Source organism: Cariama cristata, unplaced genomic scaffold (assembly GCF_000690535.1).
Source record: "Cariama cristata isolate BGI_N322 unplaced genomic scaffold, ASM69053v1 scaffold19298, whole genome shotgun sequence".
Classification (NCBI taxonomy): Eukaryota; Metazoa; Chordata; class Aves; order Cariamiformes; family Cariamidae; genus Cariama; species Cariama cristata.
In genome coordinates this window covers 49,500-65,244 of record NW_009630835.1, presented here as the reverse complement: position 1 = coordinate 65,244, position 15,745 = coordinate 49,500, and the positions used below count along the sequence as shown (strand labels likewise).

Genomic DNA, 15,745 nt, shown 5'->3' with positions numbered 1-15,745 from the left:
GGGTGGGGAGATGGCCTCTCCGCATCATCCATTATCGACTGCAAAATTCCCAGGAGCCTGGAAACATCACTTTGCGTTGTGTGCCAGGAGCTGGGCCTGCCCTTCCCTCCTGACGTGTCTGCTCAGTGTCCGGCTTCGTCTGCACTATTGACAGGAGAATTAAGGTCCGCTTGCAGTTCGGTACTTGGCACGGTGTGAGGAATTCTCTACCCAGGGAGCTGCGAGTGGACTGGGCAGTATGTCTCCTGTCTCCGTTTAGTTATTGAAAAGTAGCAAGGCATCGAAAAGAGCTGTGTAATGATGGCTGGGAAAATGAGATTAGTCTCTTTCTAGAAGGAACAGCCTTGATAGAGCAGTGCCAACACTTCTTTTTGTGCTTAGGATGGGACTAAAGCAATCAAAGAGCTCAATATCTGTTCGTGTGTGTCAGTGAGGTAGGCTGAAATGCTCTGAGGGTAACAAGAACTGGCAGCGTAACCTATTTCTGTGTGAACTATAAAATCCGGTACGTAGAATGGAATTGGTGGAAGTAATTGATCCAGATTTTCTTTTCCTTCTGCCTTTGGGTTAGAGTCAAGCTGCTTAAGAGGGCTTTCTGGTGTGCCCACCCTTGCCTTTGCTGTTCCGCTAAATGTAAGCTGTTCTCCGCATTGAAGCATAGACAGTTTTGATCTAAGAAAGTCTGTGTTTAAGCTACCCCTTTTCTTGGAGTCTTCCAAAACTGTTGTTGACCCCATCGCCTGTCAGCAGCTCTGTTGCAGGTATTAAGTTCAGCTAGGATGGCAGCCAAGCAGTTGCCACTGCAACTAATGTCGTCAGAGAACAGTGTTTATCTGTGGCTGACTGAAGCCTGATTTTGAACACGCCATATACAATAATCTCAATGATTTGTCCGGTTTATGTTCCTTCTACTCCAGGGAGTTCTGCTGAATAACATTGCCGTGAACAAACCCGTTTCAGTTGGAAAGTTAGATAAACCGCTCTGTGCTTGCTAGGTTGACGGTTCGTCTGATTCACTCACCATATCTCTTGTGTTTCTGGTTAATCTTAAAAAGTATTTTAATTAGCTAGTCATCTCTGCCCTTGAAGTGTTAACGCTGGTCTGTAAGAGTGTGGCTGGCTGTGGGATGCGAAGCAGGATGGCTTTCAGGTTCTCGGTCTTGCAGTCAGGTAAAGGCTTTGCATACTCCTTGCCTTAGTTCTGCTTATTCACCTCCAGCTTAAAACCGTGATTCACGTGAGTTGCATTTCCTTACTGGGCTCCTAGAAAGGCGCACGGATGTATTTCATGCATACAAACTTAATATGGACTAATGGAGAGCTGGGTGATGTTATTGCTGAGTGATGGGACAGTTTGTGTGTCCTGTGCATTAGCATACCAGCAAGGAGTTGGGCTGATGGGTGCTGATCTAAGCTTTTTGTCCCCCGTGAGCAGTACCTCTCCCTAGGTAGGTGTCTGTTAAAGCTGTGATGCAACGCTAAATCTTCTCTCTGAGAGGTGTTTATAAGATAGAGATGGCCTGGAAAGCCCCGACCTGCTGAAAAGAACTGAAGAGGTTAAAATTGAGTTCACTGAATCTGAAAGTAGGTAGGGTGTAAGCAGATAACGACTGCCTCTAAAAGCAGTTGCACTTGTTTACTTTGCCTCGGACATGTACTTTAGCCTGGTTTATAATATCTCTGCTATTAGTATTTATATCTGAGGAGAAGTGAACTTTCTTCTGCAAACTGGCCCAGAGAGCAGTGAAATGTCTAGGTACACAAGAACCTACCAACCGCTTCTGCAACAATGGGTGCGGCATAATCAAAAGAGAAAACTGTAATTCGGTAATACTAGAATGCACGGCGTAAACTGATGCTGCCAGGCTTCGGCTAGTCTTAGGTCTCAAATAATTGTTGATGACTTCCTTTTCTGGGATCTCACAGAAATTGTACAGGATATTTAGTCATTAACTTGGGTGGTGTAATTTGATGCCATAAATTTATGAGATTAGATGTCTGCTTTAGTGGGCAGAAAACGAGGTGTGTGTGAGGAGGAAGCTCTCTCCTTTCACACTTTCTAGGAGTCCCAGGCAGCGTGCATGCAGCACTTGTCACCTTGGGTTAAAGAGCAAAGTATCATCTGTCAAAGGAGAGGTTTTACTTGTGACAGTGCTGTCCCATTTGAAAACTGCTTTGCCTGAATTTGCTTTTGTGGCTTTTACCAGAATGCAGTCCCTCTCTTCAGTGGTGGAGAAGTAAGATATAAACAGCATTAAGTGTGGATGTTTGAACAGACTCTTTTTTTTTAATATCTCTTGCAGAGCAAAGAGTGGAAGATGTACGACTGATTCGAGACCAGCATCCGACTAAAATACCAGTAAGTCCGGTTCTTTTAATTTTTCACTTCAATTTCCAGTCTCATGTTCTTTTTAGGAGTTAGAAACCTGTAAAAGAGCTGTCCTGATGAGACCGAATTAAAATTTGGCCGTTCAGGGTCTTTAAGCCTGGATTTCAGAAACGCTGTCAAACTAGTGGCCAGCAGTCAGTGTGGTAGAGCAAGGTGCTAGCTGGGGACTGGAGGAAATGGGATTTCCTGTGTATTGCACTTGCGTGTTGTAACTTCAAAGAAAACCACACCCTGGCTGAGCTCTGAGATTCTCCTCAGTGTTCAGCTCTTCTCATCTCAGTGTTTTTCTTCTCCAAAAGAAGAGTCTGCAGAGGCTGACCAGGAAGAATACAGAGTAACGTAGAGACAGATGTGGCTGTCATCATCAATCTGTGCTGCGAAAGACAGAAATGCTTGCCTTCCGGGAAATGGGCCTGTGCTTGAGGTCTCCAGAAATGCTGCTTTGCTGTCAGACCCCTCCACCTCACCTCAAAAGAGGAGATCAGCCCTCACCTTGTCACTCTTCTTTAGCTAGTCAGCTCCAAATGCTGCCTGAATTTTTATTTTCTTTTATTTATGGCATCCTCAAGGTTACAAATGCAAAGCAAAGCAAAAAGCGTGGATCGTGTTCTATTGATGATGAGTTCTTCACAGCTGGTGGGCTTTCCGTGACCGCTGTCCCCGCAGTAAGCAATAAATGCAGCCGTCCTTACGGCCGTTTGGTGGAACAGGGAAGGTCTTAGGAGATCTTGTGGGGCAGAAGAGAGAACTTAATTAGATGCCTCAGCCTTCGGTTCTCAGCGATGAGAGCTGATGATTCCTGTGAGTGGAAATTCTTCTGTGAGCAAACTGCAGTTGCAGTGCAAGTTCATTAACAGAAGCAGTTGTTGTCTCCATGTCAAATAGAAACCGAAAGGTTTTCAGCTTTCCTTTAGGTTTAAAGTACTTCGTCTCGAGGCTGCTGCTGCAGTTTTACTGTGCTGTTGGGCATGGGAACAAGTAATATTTTATAGCAGAGATTTTATGACTTTTCTGGAATGTGCAGTTTTCCCAAAAGGCCCTTTCCTAACAAATCTGTTTCCTGACAGAAGATTGCCTTTTCACCCACCTTTCACAGATCACTTAGCCGTAGGCCCCAAGCTCTGTGACCACAGATTGAAAGCCATTGATTTATAGCAAAGCTCTCATTTTAAGTCATCTGTGGACATATTACTGGCAAAAATTCAGAGGCACCTAAGCAACTTGCTGAAGATGCAGTGATGCAAACTCCCAGCTATGGCAGAGGCGTGCAGGCTTGCTGTGGTTGCCTGTCCATGTCCTAGCTTGAGTCACTGCCTCATTATTATCATTAGCAGTTCTGGATGAAATAAGACGGCAACGTCACGCTAGATGGTAAATCCCTCCTGTGCTGTCAACATCCTTCATTTTGCTGTTGGAAATATTATCTATTGGTTATAGACTGCCTTTTAAATTTTTTTTTTTTTTCCAGAATGAGCCAGCATTTATTTCAATTGGTGTAAGGAAGTCTTTCTCTGGTATAATTAAATTGGCTCAATGTCTCTTCACCTGTGCAGCTTTTGAGTATCGACACAGCCAGACCCTGTGAGCATGGAAATGATCCAAGTGAATGGTGTCACGTAGCTACCGTTGAATTAAAAACAACAAAACCCACATGGCTGTGGAAACAGGAGCACACGAATTCTGAGATCATTTCTTAAAAGCAGGAACTATATACAGTTGCTGGGCAGGGTGCTACTTAAATTGGCAAATCTGCAATTTCCTCATGAATTAAGTAGTTACTACATAACAATCTTGACAGATTTGCTGGTTCCTAAGCATGCTGTCTTGAGCTTAGGGAGGAGGAAATTCTCTCCTTTGAGGCTTTATACCCTTCGAAAGTAGCTTTCTCTCATGCATTAGAGTAACCATGGAAGGTGAATGGATCAGCATACTAATCTGGAGGTGTAGTTCCTAGAAAGAGAGGGCCTGAAACTGGAGAAATTCTAGTGAAAACTGCTTGAGTTTGCAGACTTCCGCAGCAGCCCAAGCCCCTAGTCAGCTGCTGTAATGTGTTAGAGGGAAGTGTGCTTTATCTTTTCTTGGATTTCCTTGTTGCTGGGTAATTCAGTGCTGGATTAAATGATTCCAGCAAGTGAACAGTTCAAAAAGTGCACTGAAGCTGTGGATGTGTGCTGTTAAATCCCTGTTTGTTACCCCTTCGTACAGTGACTCTTGCAAGCAGAACAAGAGGAGCACATGAAGATAATTATAATTGTTCCCCTTCAGATTCAAGATGCTGCATTCACAACTGAAGGGGAATGGAGTTTAGCATAAATGCTTGTACTTTGCTGTGTTTAAAATGGAGGGGGGAGATGAGGGCACCAGACACCGTTTCTTTCACATCTTCTGCTCCTTTCTTTTTGTGTTTCTTCTTAGGTGATCATTGAAAGGTACAAGGGAGAGAAGCAGCTTCCAGTTTTGGATAAGACCAAGTTCTTGGTGCCAGATCACGTCAACATGAGCGAGCTAATCAAAATTATCAGGTAGTATGCTGTGTTTTCAGTGTAAGCTACATCAACCTAAGATTATCATTATTTGTTAATTCCCCACCTGGTGTATGCATTTGGGAGCTCTTTAAATGGAAAATTCATCTAATGAGCGCTTGGTATCATCACTAGGACAAATTCATGAGAGGCTACTTTTCCTTTGGCTTTGCTGGGAAGAAAAACTCCGAAAAAAGCTGAACTGTTAGTCTGCTTTCAAGAGAAATAACTGGTTCCCAGAGATGTAAGGAGGCAGACTGGTGCCGTGAATCCCTGTCTAACATGGGTGTTTCTGACCCAGGGCTCCAGCGCTTCCTGCTTGGCGATTTTTAGGATGCCTTCTCGGTGTTCTGCCTGGGAGTCCCTCTCCGGAGTGCCTGCCTCTTCCCACTCACTGGAGGGGGAGTTTGGGCTCATAGCCAGAGCTCTGAGCTGTTGCTTGGGGTTGATGTTGGCATCCTTTGATCGTGAAATGGGGTTTCCCTCAATGACAGCATTGAGGCCTGAAAAAAACCCACGTTCAGACCGGTGTCTTTTTGTCCCAGCTGTTTGCGCAGACCGTGGCTTGAGTACTGCTCCGGTCTGGTGCTTGAGCTTTGCTTACAAGAAAAGGCAAAGGGGAAATAGCCGTGGAGTGGAAGTTGTGTGGTCTAAAACTGTGGTCAGAAATTCTGCTAGAAGTGCATTTCCCCTGGCTTAGAAAGAGTATGTGATTAGTGAGAGTTCTCAAGTGGTAAACTTGGAAGTTACTAGCAAGCCAGAGTTTGGGTTTTGTTGGTTGCAGTGTAGCAGGGAGCTGTGGTTCGTGGAGGCCACAAGCTGTAAAAACTGAGAGTTGTCCCGCGTGTCCAAACAATTCCCTGCCTCCGAGGCTTGTTCAAAAACTCTGTCGCAAGCAAATTCCAGCTCTTACATGAGTAAGAAAGTGGGATACGGTTTTGGAAGCAGGAACCAGATTGCTCAAGTCTTCCAGAATTTCTCATGAACATTAAAGGCCCTGGGCAAAAAGGTTAACAGCAAGCTGAAGGATTTTTTTCCCACCTTTTTTCTCCAGCTTTATTGTTAATAGATGACTTGGTACCAGCTGGACTTGGTCCTCAGCCAGTTCCTCTTGTGCATAGCAAAGCCTGTCCTTCCCAGCCCTCAGATAGCTGCTGCCTTCCCTCAGCCTGCTGTCTGTGGAGCGATTAGAGCTTGGTTTTGGAAGGGTCCCTTTCCAGAGCCGTGGCTGGGAGGCTAAATAAATCCTTGTTTCCAGCCACTGCTGCCCCTCAGCAGCGAGCAGAAGCGGCAGGAAGCTCTTCTGATCTGTTGTTCCTTCCTTCTTTCTTTGATTGCATCTCCAAATACCTGAGTGCCTGTTGCTTAGTCGGTTTATGAAGTAGTAAGTGATCTCCTCTCTGCAAACCCACTTTCCAGTAGGCAGGTTAGCAGAAAGACCTATTTCCCCCCAGCCGGAACGAACGATCCGAGGGAAACCCCAAAGTTAGATGTTTACTGTCAGTGTGGGAAGTCTGTCGCGCTCTGCCCTTCTCATGGTGCTTCTCCTGGGAGAGAGGCGAAGAGGGGGAAAGGTGCTCCAAAGGTTAAACGCAGGCTGTTACAGAGCTGGTGACAAAGTGAGTTTAAAAGGTCCAGGGCCTTCGCGTGGGAGCTCTGCCCATCCTCCCTCCCCGTCTTCACACGGATCTCTCCAGATCAGAGAGAGTTTTACATTTCCAGTGAGAAGCATAAGGTACTGGCAAGAAGTACCTCTTCCTTTTCGCTTCAGTTTAACGCCCTTCCGGAGCGTAGCTTTCCCAGCGAAGGAAGGGCTTCTGTCAGTGGGTGTATCTGACTGGACCTAGTAGATGAACTTTGGGGTGGGAAGGAAATGCCTTCTCCAGTGGCAGGGCTGCTTTGGGTGGGCACATCGTACTGCTGTCGGTGGTGGAGGACTTCTGGTTTGCCATCTGTCCTAAAGCCTTCGTTAACGTGAGTGGAAATGCGTAGTTCATCACTGTCAAACTCCTTCCCCCCCTCCGCTCCCCCAACCTCTCCCCAACAGGCGACGCCTGCAGCTGAACTCCAACCAGGCCTTCTTCCTCCTGGTGAACGGACACAGCATGGTGAGCGTTTCCACACCCATATCCGAGGTGTACGAGAGCGAGAAGGACGAGGATGGGTTCCTGTACATGGTGTACGCCTCTCAGGAGACTTTCGGAGTGCGATCTTCCGTCTAAGACACGCAAGCGGCTTCTAGCCTAGGATTTTGGGTTACCCTTGGCCATCACCCCCACTCTTCCCCACACGCACCCCAGGGAAAGAAACGGATGTCACCTACGCTCTCAGTACCTTAGCATAGTCTTGCTTTAGCAGGTGTCTCATCTTACCTTGCCTTGTTTGTGACTATTAAACAGTACAGACGAGCACCTCCAGCTTTGAAACCTGCTGTAATATTCCACACAGGCACATTTACATTTCTGGACTTTGTGAACGGAACCCAGTTGTGCATGTGACAGTTACAAATAAAGGGACACTTGGTTGACTTCTAACAAACAAACAGGCACCAGGGAGGAGCTGAAGTGTTTTGCGTGACAGTTTTCTGGAAAATCTCCCTATGATACCTTAAAGCTTTTTTTTTTTCCTTTTTTTTTAAATGGGAAAGCTTCTCATGAGAGCAAGTATGTTTTAATGTTCCAAAGCGGAGCTTGGTCTTCTGCAGCTTGGTCAGACTCGTGCCAGTGCTGCAGTGAGTTACGGCAAGCGCTGGGGGTGAGCCGGGGGAGTACAACTCTTTCTGTCTCCGGTTTTTGAGGCACCACAACCTTAGGAGCAGTGCCAGTTTCTGAAATACTCATACCAAACACCACAGCTTTATTGTAGTTTTAGGAAGTGTTTAACTGTAAAATACACACCTGGACAGGTAACCTTGAAATAAACTCCAGTCTGTTACGAATTTCCAATCCCTGTGTGTTCAGTGAAACACCGTTGTCCATATGAGCTCGTTTCCAAAAGCTCATCCCCCCTAGCCCGGAGGTTTGCCGTTCCCGTGCCCGGCAGAGAGTCTGCTGGGAGAAGGTAGTGGAGGGTCCCGGGGCTGCGTGCCTCCGGCCGCGGAGCCGGACAGTGCAATCCGAGACACGAGCGGTGCCCGTATCGCTCCCCATGTTGGGAGTGCCGCCCGTCCTCGCCGTCTCCATCTGCTCGGCAGGGCGGCCGCCTTCAAGCCCTGCGACGCAAGCGGGCGAACGGCTTTGTTGTACGCACCTCCGTACCGAGCGCTGGCCTCGGGATGTGCCGCAGGAATTACCGACCCACGCTGCCTAACCCGTCTGTCACTTGTTTTGCATGTTACCGCCGGGGTAGGGGGGAGGTCAGGGAGAACTGCTTTTACAAGCAGCTCACGTCCAGGAGTTGCTGTCGAGAGTTGATGAACAAATTATTTTATTTTTTCTTTTATTTCCATCACTGAAGTCTCCTGCCACTCGCACGGGGTTTGGCAGATCTTGGCGTTACTACTGTCCTGAGCAGGGAGGCAGCCTGTGCTGAGGAAAGGTATCGTAGGACCTGTGTTTTTCCTCTAGAGTCGTTGTCAAGTGAAGCGTAGCAGGATGAGATTACTCTTGTATATTATGTGTCTGTGACCTAACTACATCTCTTACTGGAAGCTAACTTAACTATAACGGGGGGAAAAAGAAGCAATACTACTGCGTCTTGGCACTCTAGCTCAACGAGGTGTACCGTTTGTACCTACCTACACCTCTTTGCATGCATCTCGTTCACAATGCTTACTTCAGATTTTTTTATTGTTGTGTTTTTACTCCAACGTAAACTTTTCAATGCAGCTTGTTCTATGTTTAGTTTTGTTCGTGTAAGAAATTGTTTAACTCATAACTGACAACCATACTTGTAATTACGATGTGATTGACTGATATTCCTGTACAAATGTTGCTTTTTTAAAATTAATACAGTGCTGATATGGATGGATTACATCCCAACTTAATTATGGCTTGCGTGGTTATTTCTAGACAGCTTGCTTAAATCGAACCTCTGTGGGGAAGGGCACGGAGGGGTCTGTTCCACCCGCTTTGGGACACACAAGGGGCGAACCAGGTCCTGCTGCCGGTGGCGAGGCGCTTGTACTGAACCCTGTGATACTGATCATCGTTAACAACTGGGCGAGGAAGCTACCACTCTCCGGAAGGAGGAATTTTCGGGTGTCACCGCCCTGTAGAACCGTTCCGTAGGCGGGTATGGACCGGGGCGCGCTCGCCCGCGGATGGGCTTCCATATCCCCATTGTGTCTCTGCTCCAGCTCAACCAGCCTCTCCCTCGTGGCTTCAGAATCCCGGTGCTCTCACCAGGAGGACTCTGCTCGTCGGGGATGACCCCAGGCACCGGCCACAAAAGGTTTAAAGATTCCTTTTGCTTCCCTGACCTGTGGCTTCGACTGCTGAGGTAGCCTGCGTGAGGGGCGAGCCGAGGTGGCCAAGCGGAGCCTGGAGGCTCAGCCGCTGCCTTCCTGCAGAACAGGGCACAGAGCTTCCCGGCTCCTCCTTCCCTGTGAAATGGGGTAGGGGATCGGGTGGGCAGCTCTCGGTGACAAAGAGCAAACGCAAACCCTCTCAGAGCAGCTCGGCTTCCTTGGCTCAGGCGGGAGCCGAGTCCACGAGAGGAGAGCAATCACAAGCGCTGTAATAGATCCCTGATTCACGAGCACTTAAATGTCTGTGGGTGGAGAAACAGAAAAAGAATTAAAAAAAAAAGTCCCTGGTAACTGCCAAGCTGGAGAAGCGCCACCCCGCCCCAGAAGAAGCCCCTTTAAATTAAAAGAAATGCAGAGGGATTCTGTTTAACTCTTTATTTTCCATACATTAAATTTACTCAGATAAAAACATTCTAAAAATGTACAATTTTACTTTTAACAAAGTATAATAAAACATAAAAATCCCAATACCAGAATACTTGACATTTACAATTCAAAATCAAATTAGCTGAATATTAAATATTTACAAAACTATTTAAAATATTTATAAAGTTACATGCACAATTTGTAATACTAGAATTGACTGAAGTAAAAGAAATGGCTCAAACGGGAGCAGGAGTTTCCTTCAATTCCTAGTGGAAAGTTATGTCCAAGAGAAGCTGTTAATCTGCACTTGAAAACACACAGGATTTGCTTTCTGCTTCAGTACCAACGCGTTTCTTGCTTACGTTAAGAAAAGTGTAAGAGCGTGAACGGGTAGTTCCAAGGGTTTATTACACGAGATGTCACGGGGAGGGGGCAGGGGGGGGCCTCGACCAGCGCAAGCCTTTTCCAGGCTCTTGCAGGTGCTCAGTTACGTGGGTTTCTGTCCAGATTTGCCCACCTCCACCTCCTCTAACAGCGTTCTGGACTGCCCCGAATCCACAGCTCCCGGTGTCCGTGACCTCCAGTAAACAAACAGACGGCTAACCCCTATGCAGGGCTTTCCGATGATATCATTTTTATTTTGGGGAGGAGTGTCACTCTGCCAAATTCCACAGACCACATTTAATTTTTGAGTACCTTCACCCCCAGCGAGAAATAGCATGAAACAGAATTTTGGGTAATGGTAAAGGTCCAGTGTGAGACCGTTATTTTCGGAAGTCTGGCGCTTAATTTGCCAAGATTTACTGACAGTGGTATGGAAAACTTTCAGATAAAGTGGAGTGTGACATGCTGTTTTACGGAAAAGTATTGTGGAACTCTCTGATCAATACCTCGCTTGCTAAAATGAGGCTTCCCTCTTCGCTCTCCTGCTGTTTAGCGTCGAGCCTGGCATATTTATTAATGCTTAATTTGCAGACTGCCAGTGTGAGGAGGAGTTTGCTGGAAATTCCATCCTATTTCGAGTATTTCCATCGCCAACACTCCCAAATGGAAAACACTTCTGAAACTGCACCGCACGTCGCTCACTCCCCCGAGGGAAGACTCATCGCTAACTTCTCCGTGCCCCTGCAGGGAGATGACTTGGGATTCCCTCCCGTCTTACACTTAAAAATCATTTCTATTCCACAGTGAAATCCATTTTGAGAACGAATTCTTTTTATACTTTTAGGACAAAGATAGGAATAAATAGCATTCTTTGAAATCTCCATCTTTCAATGTATAAAAATAGGTTTTAAGAACAGGTTTTTTCAGCCAGTGAAGCTGGAACTACTATTCTAAAACAAGCTGCCTTACGTTTCGGGGGTAAAAAGATGGATTTGTGCCTTTTAAAAACGGATTAAGGATTATTTTACGGAACTAAAGTGCTCTGTTCGGACTTACCAACTTTGGTTGTTCTTGGTACAAAGTGGGCAGCGTTCACTAGCAGATCTGAAGCCACAACTCGCTCTGATTTAGGGAAGGCTCTGCAATTGCTGCTGGCTCATCAAACAGTTCTCTATTAATGACACTCGTGTTGCTTTAAGGTACTCAAAGACTTCTGAATTTGAACTTACTCTAAAACCAGACTTCACCATTTAAAACTGTTACCTAAAAGTACACATAAGCCACTTTAAGAAACATCAGCCTTAACTTTACACAAAGGAAACAATCCCAAAGAAAGCTCTGAAGAAAGGAATGAAACAGTCTGCTGGACAGAAATTCTGGTTTACAGTCCTTTTGTTACGGTTCCGACTCTGTGATGAAGATCAGACGAGACTCTGGGCCCAGCCTTGGGCATTAAAACAAAATGCGACTGGTACAGAAATTTTTTTTTTGCTGTTGATTTTCGCTATTTTGAGAGGGTTTTTAACACTTGTGTGTGTGTTGAAATACAGTTTATTTAAATACAATTCAGTTTTAAAATATTGTTTAAAAAAAGTGGAGGAAAAAAAAAAAAGTTAAGGTTTGGCTTTCAGCACATGTTCCAGGCCACTGGAGAGACCCTCAAAGCTGTGAATAGTAAACATCGTCACTGAAAACTGCGCGCTTCCTTCAGCGTAATACAGTATGACAGATTGTTCCTACCATTGTCTCAAGCTCATTAAGGCAAAGTAAATTGCATTGTCAGTTGTCATCACGTTAGTGTTGTAGGTCTGAAGGTTGGGCGTTACAATACCGGTAAGCTCCTCAAACGCAGGCAGAGCGAACAGAAGCGTTTTGAGAGTGTGTGCAATACTGCGGGGAGTGTGAGCTGGGCTGAGAACACACAAATCTGAATATTATTTTTTTTTTTCATTGCATAGGAATAAAAAAATTTTTCTTTTTTTTTTTGAAACCAAACACTATGCAAATTTAGATTTTGGTTTCCACTGAGCCAAATCCGCTCTGAGCTGCAGATCGCTACCTGGACTGAGTTTGGTTGCTGGCCATCTCACGGTACCGTCCCTCCCCGGTGCTGCTCATTTATCCCGCTTGCCTCCCCGGCGAGGCTGCCGACCGCCCTCTGAGACGGCGGGACGGAAGGAGAGCCCAGAACATTTCTTTCCTATGAACACGGTCCAGGAAGGTCTCGACTGTCAAAGCTACCACATCACCCCCTCACGCTGACGTTTCATTGCTGAGGCCCGATCTCCTCGGGGCAGCTCTGCACCACTTCAAAACCTCCTTCTTCAAAACCTCGGATCTGACTTCCCTCGCTTCCAAGCGAAAGTCAGCTGCGCCACTACACAGACTATTCATCCTGGTGTGGTTTAAATTGGTGTAAGAAATACCTCCAAGTGTAAACAAGGCTTCAGACTTTAAAGGTGTCTTCCAAATTGCAGTATGCAAAGATCTCTATGTCAGACATTTTAAAGAGAAGGCCTCACCCATTTAGTGCCATCAAATTCCTTGGGTGAGCCGTGAGGATTAGTATCTTCTTTAAACCAGACAGGACCAAACTGTTTCAAATTAGCAGTTCAAGATTTGTTTGGCTTCCTCTCAAGTCCTAATTTAGATTTGTCACCCACAAATTATGTACGCTAAGTAGTTAACACCAAAGCTAGTCATCTACAATCTACTGCAACGAAGGAGGCTGACAATAAATCCTTCAAAGTCTTGATAATAATGAAGTTTACTACCTTTTACATGTTTGACTTCTACCACTTCTGAATCCTGTAGCAAAAGCCTTGGGGTAGGAGTCAAAGGGGTTTTTTTATATAAAGTAAAGCAAAAGCTTACAAACTCTGCCTCCAGAGTTTTGTTCTTTTTTTTTTTTTTTTTTTTTTAGGATGGTTTAAAATTCATTTACAAAAGCAGAATAATAAGGTTTCTGTGAAAGAGACCTATATACAGTAACAGGACGTAAAGGTTGTTTTCTGTATTACAGGAAAATATCCTTGAAGCCTTTATGACTGAAGTCTCTGGGACTTGGACCCTTGGAAACTAAGTTTATTCCACCGCTGGGAACCCAGCACTAGCTAGTCTTAAGTGAGACAACGAAGCACAGGTTTGTTTCCAGAAGGAACCGAAACTGCCGTGTGTGTTCTTTTGGAAGGGAAAGGAGAGACTGACTTAAGATTTTTATTGTGTAGTTAATTCACATAGCCTGCTGGTGCCAATTTTTAAAAGTTGGAACTTCTTTGCCTCTTGCACTGGTCTCAGAGTGACACTGTCTGCTAAAAGTGCAGAAAGCTTGAAGAGTTTTACATTCTTCTGTAGTGCAATCCTTAAAAATCCCAGAGATTAGTGCCTGATCACTTTTGAAAAAAAGTAGACATTTTACCTAGCCCAGGGGTGCCAAAGTCCTTCTGGCGAATGGCCACTCCTACCTTCAGCCTCCAGCTTCCCCTTCAGAATGTAGCTGCCCTGGAGTTAGACGTTTCACCTTAGAAAGTCCACGTATGGCAACATTCGCCAGCAAAAAAAGTACGTCGGATGTTGTACTTGCAACAGAAAATGCAGCCGGCCAGCTCCACCATCCATCCAGCACACATCGGTCCTACGACACGGAGTCAGAAGTTCCAACAACAAGATCCAAGCTTGAATTTGGCAATCAAAAATGGGTTTGATGCACCCCTAAGCTAGATTTTCTACCTAGTCTAATAAAGTAAAGCACCTTTGGATTAAAAAATACATTAAGCTTAACAGCAACTGGACGTCTCAGTTTTGTATTTCAATCTCCTTATATCTCCATGGCTTACAGTATTTTCTCGCCAGATGATAAAATATCAGTCTGTGGAGTCAAGACTTTCAGAGGGAGGTGCGTATTTCAGCCTAAACGTACCTGGGGGAGAGGAAACAGAAGAATTAAACAACATCAACCTTCTCACATCCGTCACATCTTAGAACTTTCTAAAACAACCTGCTGCTTATTAGACACCGAACGCAGTTTTGCAGCGTAACGCCAGCTTGCAGCGCCGCGGTGAAGCTGCAGAAGAGGCTGACAGGCGTGGGTCTGCAGCTGGTGGAACTGAAAATCAACGCATGGTTTTACACAGTAAAAGTCACCGGCTTAGATGTAGCTTTAGGGCTGGCAAAAATTCGTTAGGGGTCGTTTAAATGGAAATTTCATTAATGAAATGAAATTCAGCTTAAAAAGGCAGCAGACTATGTTTCTGAAGTCCTCCGAATTAGGACTGATGAGGCAGTGTCACTTCTTCTCCACTGACCACTACCAAAATATTAGCCACAGAAACTCCACTGATGATTTACATTTTAGCACTGCTGTCAATTGCTGCCTCAAAACCAGTCACTTGTTAAACTCTAGTGTTCAAACACTTGAGACCTGGTCTGCACCGTATAAAAACAAATACAGACATAGGCTGTAGACAAGACACAATGTAAAACCGAACACCTCAGTGCTGTTCGCTCCAGTCAAAAGTTTGCATTTCATTTTTTAAGGCCAGACCACAGGCAAATTATCTCAACGCAGTAGGTCAATCAAAATAAAAAAGAAAAACGGGACTAGAAAGTGCTATTGGTAAAGTAACATTTCTGAGTTGTTTCCCACCCGGAATTAGGGATTTCAGCTCCCTCCTGGGAGTTCAGCCTGTGCTGTAACTGTGTGAGCAACATGCCCTACAAAATAATTACAGCAGCAAACCTTCAAGAGCATTTGAACGGTAATTCTTCATTTAGGTTATGATTTAGGGGAGGAAGGGAAAGGGGGAACAGAGATGTTCGGTTTGTAAACTTCCAGGGGAACGTGCAATTATAACCAAAGATGACCTGGATGACAAGGTATAAGCAGCAACAACAATTCTGCTGTAACCCGTCCACAGAAGCTTCCTCTCTCCCTCTCTCCCTCCCTGTGTGCTTCGCCCCTTCCCAGAAACCGGCACAAGCCCCGCCGAGCACCCGGGTCTGGCCCAGGGCCTCACTTGGGCCCTGTCCTCGTGTTGGGTCTGCACAAAACTAAGTTTCATCTTTTGCAAATACAGCTCAAAACCACCAGCTTCCAAGAATGAGGTGGTTTTTTTTTTTTTGCAAGTCAGAAATTAAAAGCGAGGGCACTGCCATCAGACCCCCTCCTGCCCTGGGGGTGCAGCCGTTCCCCCTGGCTAAAGGCAACGTGCTGCGTGTAAGCCACGTCCTGCCTCGGTCCCTCCGCCTGCTTTTTACCTTGTCGATTGAAATCCATGGGAGGCTGTTTGCAGTCCTGAGCTCTGTGACCACTGGCCCCGCAGTTGTAACAGGAGAGATTCCCATTTTTTTTGTGACTTGAACCATTGCTGTTTCCCATCATTCCCTGTGCCTGATACACCCCTGCTGTCCCTGCCATAAAGTTCTGCATTGGCGGTACGGCAAACGTCGACTGCCCGGTCATTACGGAGTCCGGTGCTATACCGCTGTTGTAAGCGGTGTGGACCACGGGGAAAGTCGTGCTGCTGTTGTACTGCTGCGTGTTGATGTAGCCGTTACTACCCAAAGGGTTGAAGGGCAGAAATGGAAAAGGAAACATTGAAGGTCCTGAAAACGGGG

At 45.8% G+C, this 15,745-nt stretch overlaps 2 protein-coding genes across 2 annotated transcripts in view; one reads left to right on the top strand and one right to left on the bottom strand.

Moving 5' to 3' along the window:
* The first annotated feature begins 1,139 nt into the window (after positions 1-1,139).
* Positions 1,140-7,328, top strand: MAP1LC3B (microtubule-associated protein 1 light chain 3 beta). Its single transcript, XM_009705729.1, has 4 exons — positions 1,140-1,170; positions 2,304-2,359; positions 4,805-4,911; positions 6,959-7,328. Exons 1-4 carry the CDS (start codon positions 1,140-1,142, stop codon positions 7,131-7,133), a joined length of 369 nt encoding a protein of 122 aa, XP_009704031.1. The 3' UTR covers positions 7,134-7,328.
* Positions 7,329-13,320: 5,992 nt separating this feature from the next.
* ZCCHC14 (zinc finger, CCHC domain containing 14) overlaps positions 13,321-15,745 on the bottom strand; it is a 51,568-nt gene continuing 49,143 nt past the window's right edge. Inside the window, exons 13-14 of the mRNA XM_009705728.1 lie at positions 15,386-15,739; positions 13,321-14,048 (exon numbers count right to left, since the gene is read on the bottom strand). Coding sequence (XP_009704030.1) covers positions 13,993-14,048; positions 15,386-15,739 — 410 coding nt within the window. The 3' untranslated portion in view covers positions 13,321-13,992. The remainder of the gene's footprint in view (positions 14,049-15,385; positions 15,740-15,745) is intronic.

Bases quoted from the DNA above. Each gene is read 5' to 3' on its own strand.
- MAP1LC3B (XM_009705729.1), top strand. From the start codon at position 1,140: ATGGCTTTCAGGTTCTCGGTCTTGCAGTCAG. The intron at 1,171-2,303 runs GTAAAGGCTTTG...TATCTCTTGCAG, and splicing joins GTTCTCGGTCTTGCAGTCAG to AGCAAAGAGTGGAAGATGTA. The intron at 2,360-4,804 runs GTAAGTCCGGTT...GTTTCTTCTTAG, and splicing joins AGCATCCGACTAAAATACCA to GTGATCATTGAAAGGTACAA.